At 39.3% G+C, this 8,707-nt stretch overlaps 1 protein-coding gene across 1 annotated transcript; it reads right to left on the reverse strand.

Annotated features, from left to right (window-relative positions):
- Positions 1 to 304: 304 nt before the first annotated feature.
- LOC128732875 (ERC protein 2-like) lies at positions 305 to 8,346 on the reverse strand. The gene is made up of 5 exons (XM_053826299.1): positions 8,289 to 8,346; positions 1,021 to 1,150; positions 734 to 962; positions 580 to 678; positions 305 to 523 (listed from the first exon to the last, which is right to left on the reverse strand). The coding sequence occupies exons 1-5, from the start codon at positions 8,344 to 8,346 to the stop codon at positions 305 to 307; spliced, it is 735 nt and encodes a 244-aa protein (XP_053682274.1).
- Positions 8,347 to 8,707: the final 361 nt, after the last annotated feature.

The raw sequence follows: 8,707 nt of genomic DNA on the forward strand, positions 1-8,707 counted from the left end.
GCCAAAAGTTTAAACTATTCGCATTTGATGCAGAACCCAACATCGAATTAGAATCTTTTGCAAAACAGAAAACCTCTCAACAAATCGCCCAGCATTTCAACAATATTCGCAACAAAATCGACCATCCTGGGCCGTCAAAGCAGGTAAGCTTTCTCTATGGTGATCCACCGCCATCGGCGGGACAAGGCCTCGGAAGTTTAACGTAGTTCCCGTGGGGACACTGGCCACCCGTTTGGCCACGAGGATGTCGCCGACTTCCGCCACCATGTCCATGTCCCTTCACACTTTCCGAGGTGGCTCGATGCTATTTTGCCGCCACACAGCTCTTGATCGGCGGAAGAGTTGTTCCTCCTCCTCCACCGCCACCACCACCAGCGTGTGACTGGTGATGGTGATGATGATGATGATGCGCGTGATGGTGAGCATGCTCCCGAACCTGACTGGACTGTTGCTGCATGCACTTGTTGTGCTGACAGATTTGCTTCCGCAGTTCAGCCAACTTCTTTTCCATGTCCTTTTTGCGCTGGAAAAAGAAATCCAACAAAAATTAAGCACAAAGTAATCGGAACTAGACCTTACCGCAACCTCCATTTCCAATTTATCCTGAACGATGTGGATCTTTTTCCGCAGATCCATGATTCCGCGGACCAAGTGGTCCGCCGTGGTTTTCATATTTGCCTAAAATACAAAACCAATGTTTTTTTCAGTACCGAAAACCTGCAGAAATACTCACCATTATTTTCAACTTCTCCGGCGAATGAGGCAAACAGCTGGGAGCTCCTTCCCCCTTGAGGGGGCAGTTTTCTGGCAACCGTGCCAGACAGGGTCGCCGCCGGCGACATCCCTCCAGGTGCCACGTTACATGCTCGATTTGGTGCTGTAGTTTAGCCTTCTCCCGGCAGAGGGCTTCGCCCTTGGCTTGCAGCTCCGCCAGCTGCTTTTTACGAGCTTCGTCGAACTGAAATAGATATCGATCGGTAATTGTGTGTGTGTGTTTCCAAAAAGTTTTTGCTACCCCAACAAACCTTCGCTCTCCGTAAGGCTTCCTCCTCTTGCATGTCACGAAATTTTAAAGCTAAATTTTTATAGTTGGACTCAATCTCATGGCGTTCCTTCAGAACGTTGTTGATTGCCTGCAGCACGTGGATTTCTGGAACGAGCGAGCAGAGCAGAGGAGGAGGCATTTAATTTCGCTACTTGTGCGTCATTAATTTTCGATAATGGCCCATCTAATTATAAAAGTTTTTCAGTTAAGGGCACCCGCCGAATGCGCACACTGAATGAACGCCCCGTTGAAGTGCAAGCACTAGCGTGTCCAGACATAAATGGAAGATGGGGCATCTGAACTTTCAGACGAATGTTTTGCCCTGGAAAAGCGAGTTAACGTAGAACGGCAAATCTATTATTGATTTTCACAAAAAAAAAGACTGAGTAGGTAGAATAGTCCGAACTGTGAGGTACAATTGGATTTGAAAGCAAAATTGAAATTGGACTAGAAATTACACTTTTAGGTTCAAACACGAATTGCTGATTTCTGGAATTTCAAAAGCAGTTTTTATTCTCAAAACAACTGATGTGTTCACGAAAATTTATCATTGTGTTCTGATAGAGCATGGCTCGAAATCCCAGAAATCAGCGGTTTGTGTTTGAACCTTAAACTGGACTAGAAATTGACATTGAAAATTGAAAATATGTGGACGGGGGTTCATAGGTACAACGCCTGCAACTATTGAGACAAGCGATAAAGAAAAAGTGATTGGCAGCATGAGTAAATAACTTTTTTTCAACTCTTTTTGTCTTCGTTCCTCCTCGATTTCCATCTTCTCCTGTTTTTTTTCAGATGCTCTGTCTCTTTCTGTCGAATATTCTGTTTTTTGCGGTCATTTCTTCCTTTGCACTCCGGTGTTCCTCATTTACACACACACACACACACACACACACCTGTTTTCTGTTCCGTTTTCCTTTTCTGTCATGTTTTTTTTCTTTATCTGTTCAATCTTCCCTTGATTTGTCTCGTTTTCCCTCCATTGCTCGTTTTTCCTTTTCCTATTAGCGCTCTCCTCTTCCCCTTCTTTTCCGGTCTCGGTTTTCACTGCTCATTTTCCTAATTGGTCCTAATTTTCCTCGCGTTTTATTTTCTTCTGTTCCGTTTTTCTTGTTTTTCTTCCACTTTTTTCATCCGTTTTTCTCCTTTTTCGGTTTTTTTTCTGACTTATTAGCTCCTTTTCTATTTTTTGTTTTAGTTTGTTCCGTTGTTTCTCTTATTATGTCCTGCTGGGTATGAAATGGGGAAGGCAAATCCAATATAGCTCTAGCCATCCCAAGGCCCTACCTAGCGCCTCCACGTGGCTATACCTGGTAATGCTCTATTGAGTAGCCAAGCTAGGAGGTGCGAGGCTGGGTGGTTCTCGGCTGCCTGATCTCAAAACCGCGGTTTTGGGCAGACGGCAGAGCCACACGGCCTTGCTAATAGGTAAGCCTAAAATAAGTTATTTTAATTATTTTTTTTTGTTTTAGCTTATGAAGCATCTCCTGCTATATAGTAAAAACTTTGGCCAAAACAAGTTTTAATACTGCACATGGATACCAGAATGAAAAAATTAAATCAATTATTAGAGGCACTTATGGAACCTCAGAGGACACAACTCTATTCCATACGAAGGACTGCTGGTGAGATTGTTCTATTTGCCATGTATACCACATTTCATCATAATATCATATTATTGATAGCATTATGATTGATATCATAAATGTGGAAGGCTGGATGATGGATTGGATTGCCAATTTGAATCCTTAAGGTCTGAAGCAAATATGGCACTTCTCAATTCAAAACAAACAAATCATCACGTGGGTTAAAGTTGGTACAGCGAAATTGATTATTACATGGAAAGATCCTAATGCTGAAAGGCGACTCTTATAACCCCAGAATGCGCCCAAGTGCCTCTGCTTGTGGGTCCGCCCACTACTACTACGACTACTACTACTACTACTACTACTACTACTACTACTACTACTACTACTACTACTACTACTACTACTACTACTACTACTACTACTACTACTACTACTACTACTACTACTACTACTACTACTACTACTACTACTACTACTACTACTACTACTACTACTACTACTACTACTACTACTACTACTACTACTACTACTACTACTACTACTACTACTACTACTACTACTACTACTACTACTACTACTACTACTACTACTACTACTACTACTACTACTACTACTACTACTACTACTACTACTACTACTACTACTACTACTACTACTACTACTACTACTACTACTACTACTACTACTACTACTACTACTACTACTACTACTACTACTACTACTACTACTACTACTACTACTACTACTACTACTACTACTACTACTACTACTACTACTACTACTACTACTACTACTACTACTACTACTACTACTACTACTACTACTACTACTACTACTACTACTACTACTACTACTACTACTACTACTACTACTACTACTACTACTACTACTACTACTACTACTACTACTACTACTACTACTACTACTACTACTACTACTACTACTACTACTACTACTACTACTACTACTACTACTACTACTACTACTACTACTACTACTACTACTAATACTACTTGTTTCTCTTATTATGTCCTTATGTCCACAGGATAGGTAATGTCTAGCGCATGTGGTGAATTGGAATACTTTCCGCGGGAATAGCCAGAGGTCATTGCGGCCCGCGGCATTCATGGGGCGATCTAATTTTTTCACTTTTTCTCTTGATTTCGTTTGTTTTCTGCTCCATATTATCTTTTTTCCTTCCCGTTTTCACGATTTTTCCCTCGCTTTTTCACGGACATCCCTCGATTTGTCTCCCTTTCCCTCCTATGCTCTAATGTTCTTTCTTTTTACTGCTCGCTGTTTTCATTCGCTCTTCTCTTCCTGTCCCGTTTTTTGCACTTTTCAGTGCTGATTTTTTTGCTTGTTTGTCTCTTCCCTGCTTGTCTTTTTCCATCCGTTTCTCCTCATTTTCAGGTCCGTTTTTCCTCTTTTCCTATCTTACGTTTGCGTCAGTTCCGCCCTTCTTATTATGTTCTGCTTTTCTTCGTTTTCTATCCCGGTCTATTTGCTGTTTTTTTGTTCCGTTTTTTCTCTTCCCTCCAGTTTGTCATTTTCTTTTTTTCTTTTCTCGTTTTATTTATCGAAGGAAAAACCTTGTTTGCTCTCATTTTTTATCTCTTCCGTTATCCCTCTTTTCCTTATCAGTCTCCTTTTTTTGTCTCGTTTCACCTTTTTATCTCATTTTCTTCTTTTTCGTATCGTTTTCTTGATTTTTCTCCATTTTTTTGATTTCCTTCCATTTTTCTTTCTTTTCTGTCAAGTTTCATTCAGCTTTCTTCGCTTTTTTCCCATTTTTCTGATTTTTAATCCTGTTTTTCTTTATTTTTTTATATTTTCTCTTCCGTTTTTTCCTGATTCCGTCTTTTCTATTCTGTTTTTTTTTATCTGCCATTTTTCCGTCTCTCTGTTTCTCTCATGTTTATCCCTTTTCTTTGGTCATTTTTGCTACTTTTCTTTTCTTCTTTTTCTATCCCAATTTCCCATCCCGGTTTGTCCCATCTTTCTCCTTTTATATTTTATGCCTTTTTCTCTCGTTTTCCCTTTTCACCTAATTTTTTCATTTTTCGTTTTTTATTCTTTTGCTTTCCTATTTTTAGTACTGGTTTTCCTCTTGTTTTTCACTGTTTTTTTGCAATTTTCTCACCCGTTTTCCATCTTTTCTCTTCCCTTTCCCCGTTTTTCGCTTCCAGTTTTCGTCTTTTTTTACTCTTTTAATCTTTTCGTCTTTGCCTGTTTTACTATATACATAGTAGAATTTAGCTGGAAGGTTTTCTTTCTCGTTTAATTTCAGGTTGCCTGTTTTGTTTTTTCTCTTTTGTACGTTCCGTTTTTTTTTCTGTCTCGTTTATTCTGTGTTAGGGTCTCTCAAGTTGTGTCTGGTTTTTCCGGCTTTCGCTCCATTTTCTTTGCTCCGGTTTTGCTGGTTTACTTTTTCAGTCCCATTTTAACATTCCATTTTGTCCCATCTTTCCCCTTTTATATCTTGTTTAACCTTTTTTTGCCGTTTTCCTTATTTTCTATATCAAATTTCTTTTCTCTCTCTCACGTCAATCTTCTTCTTTTGATTTCTCTTGTTCCGTTTTCGCTCTTTGTTTTCGTTTTCCCTTCTTTGTTCTTTTGTTTTTCCTTCTCGTTACCCACTGTTTCTTCTCTCTCTTCTTTTCTAGTCTCGTTTTTCGCACTTTACAGTCCTGATTTTCCTTTTGATTTTTCTCTTTTATGTTCCGTTTTTCGTCTTTTTTCATTCGTTTTTCTTTATTTTCAAGCCCATTTTTCCTCTTTTCCTGTTTTGATTTTCTTTTCTGTCACGTTAACTCCTTTTATATTTTCGTCTATTTAGGTTTCCTTCTATTCTGTCATGTCCTATTTTTCTTTTTATCCCGGTTGTCTTTCTTTTCATTCTTTCTCTCCATTTGCCTCTCTTTTGTTCTCTTTTCCTAATTTTTATGCTCTCGTATTTTCTCCTTTTCTGTCCGCTATTTTGTTTATACTATTTTTATCTCTCGTTCTTCCGTCTTATTCTTTCCCATTATACCTTTTTCTTTGATCCATTTTGCTGCTTCTTTTCTTATTCTATGCCATTTTCACATCCCATTTTGTCCCATTTTTCTCCTATTATATCTTGTTTGACTTCCCTTTTCTGTTTTCCTAATTTCCTTTTCATCCTGTTTTCCTTTTTCGGCAGTCTTCATTTCCCTTGAATTCTTTTGTTTTTCGTCCGGTTTTCACGTCACGTTTTTATTTCTTTTTTATCCCGTCTTCCCTTTATTGGTCTCGTTTTCCTTCGTTTTGCTATGGTTTTTGCTCTCTTGTTTTTACTTTTTTCTGTCCGTTGTTTTTGCACTGTCTCTTTTTCCCTGCGCACTTTTTTATTTTTTTTATTTTATATTTCAGAGGCTTTCAGACTGAGGCTAGATCCTTTTTTTCTTGTTTTTCTCCATTTTGCTCCGTTTTTCGTATTTTTTCTTCTGTTCTTCTTCCTTTTCAGTGTCCGTCGTGCATCTTTTCCTGTCACGTTTTTTTTGTCCCGGTAAATCCTTTCTTATTTTATCATTTTTATCTGCTCCATTATTTCTCCTATTATGTTCTGATTTTTTCTTCTTTTCTGTCATGTTCAATTTTTCCGTTTCATTTTGTGTTCTCCAGTTTCCACTTTTTTTCTGTATTTTCTCCCTTTTTTCTCTTTTCTAAGCCGTTTTTCTGCTATTTGGTTCGGTTTTTTCTCCTTTGATGTCCAGTTTCTCGTGATTTGCTTTCTTGCTTCTCTCGTTTTTAGGTAGTTTTTCTTTCATTTTTCATTTTTTTTTCATTTCTCTTTCGTTCTCCCTCTTTTTCTGGTCAATCTCCTCTTTTTCGCCACGTTTTCCCATTTTTCTCCCATTTTGTTCTGATTCAATATTTGCTCTTTCTACGTCCCATTTTCCCTCGCATTCTCTCACGATTTTTCTTTCTTTTATTGTTTTTCCATGCCAGTTTTTCTTCTTTTTCTCTGTCGAGTTTTCTCTTTTCTATATTCCGTTTGTCCAGTTTTAGTAGTCACCTTTTTTCTCATGCTCCTTTCCGTTTTTTTTTCTCCGGGACCAGCAAAAGACGGATTACCGTGAACGCACGTAACTCCGATCAGTTCCTAACTACGGTCACACAACCAAAGTAGCCAATTTTTAAAAGATTGAACTAAAATTCATAGTTCAAGGGTTAGCTTTGACCATGAGGATTCACATTAACTATGGTTTTAGGTTCAATCTTCTAAAAATCGAAAAATTTAATCAAAGAATGGGGACTTTTAATGGAGAATTTTAAAAAGAAGCTGGGGCACGTGCCCCAATGTGCCTCAACCTGGGCACGCCAGTGAGTGTAAGTAACAACAAATAATGGTTATTGCGAATTTTATGAACCAAAAGGAGGAAGCATCGATAGGTTGGAAAAGGTTTTGGTAAGAATGCGCAAAACATCAGACAACGGGCAGTTGTCGGAAAATATCGATTATAATGCTCGATTGATGGTTTTTATAAATAATAAAAATAAACAAACCTATTGCCATGTATAGGTTTGTACCTAAACAAATCCTTTTTTCCCATTCCAGAAAATATCCAGAACTGCCTTGACCTCTTTCCCGTGTCGCATTACTGCTGATCCCGATCCGCAACCAGGTTCAACAGAATTCTACTTGTTTCCTTCACATTATCCCCACACACCAGGTCACCAGGGGTTAAAAGTAAACTCTCCCACTTCCCCCCGGCGGGGGGAAGTGGGGAGACATTAACGATCGTAATTTAAGATTTATTTTTTCCACTCAATAGAACCTTCACCATGGGCAACGGCATGGGTCGTTCGTTATAGTCCTCCAGGGGAAAAAGAAACCTGTGTTCCCGCGTATATTTATGACCCCATAACCCGATTTGTCGACCGTTCCCAGCGCAACGGAACGTCAACAGGCAGCTTGACAGCTCGCGAAAAGTGGGCCTGCTTTGTTTCGTTCGTTATGTTGCGCCCAGGCTTGCAATATATAGTAATGATTCCGCTATCGATGTCTGGATCTCTGCGTTTGCCAAATAGCACACTGACTGGTCGGAGCAGAGATAAAATAGCCTGCGACTGCGAGTTTATTTCGTTGCTGCATTCCCTGTTTCCCTGTTTTGGAACGAACAATATATTCCTCCCCGCGGAAGGACGATTGTTAGATCAATGGGCACTGACTGTGCCCGTCACTAGACACATAGGACAATACAGAGGTAAGTAAGGGTAGGAGATTGAAGTTCCAAAGTTTTGTCATTCGAAAGAGGCCTCTTCTCTTTTCCCTTTTTTGCGCCAATAACCAACAACGGTGAGACAGACTGTCGCAATTTCGGATTGCAAATGTTTACTTACAGTAAAAACAGAACAGCCGTTCTGGTAAAGCTGCTTGCTTTTACTGTGAATATCTGAGGGGCCAACCAACGCAAAACGCCAACGGTTGGGTGGGAAGTTTTGCAATTTTCCTTTATGGGTTCTACGAAAAAAAAATCGATGGCGGGAAACATTGAACAGTTTGATACGTACTTTTCCCAATCGACATTTCATTCAATTTTTAATTTACAAAATCACAGATGGTAAATGAGTTCATTGTGTATTTTGTCATCTTTTTCTACGTATGGACCCGACAACCGATAACTTACTTTCTTGATTTTTGCTAATCCGTTCCTTGATTTCATCCAAACTTGCTGGTGAAAGCATAGCGATTAATGACCCAATTTCCTCACGAAATCTGCTATCCTTTGAAAGGTTATCCTCTAAGCCAAAGTTTACCTTCTCTTCTGCTAGTTACTTAACTTGTTCACTAACCACTTCAAAGTTACTGTCAACTCATTGAACACTTATGTTTTCCACACAATTTCGCAACGAATCACACTGGTTAGCACAGACAACTTTATCTAAATTCTCCAGGTCAACGCCTACTAACCGTAACTAACAATCATGATTGGATGACAACGATGACGGCGACGACAACAACGGTAATACTTCTAATTCCGGAAAACAGATGATGACTCGGGCGAAATGACTCGTTCCGGTCGAAAGACGGTACAGGAATGATGTG

The sequence above is a fragment of the Sabethes cyaneus genome, chromosome 1 (genome assembly GCF_943734655.1).
Source record: "Sabethes cyaneus chromosome 1, idSabCyanKW18_F2, whole genome shotgun sequence".
In the NCBI taxonomy this organism is placed as follows: Eukaryota; Metazoa; Arthropoda; class Insecta; order Diptera; family Culicidae; genus Sabethes; species Sabethes cyaneus.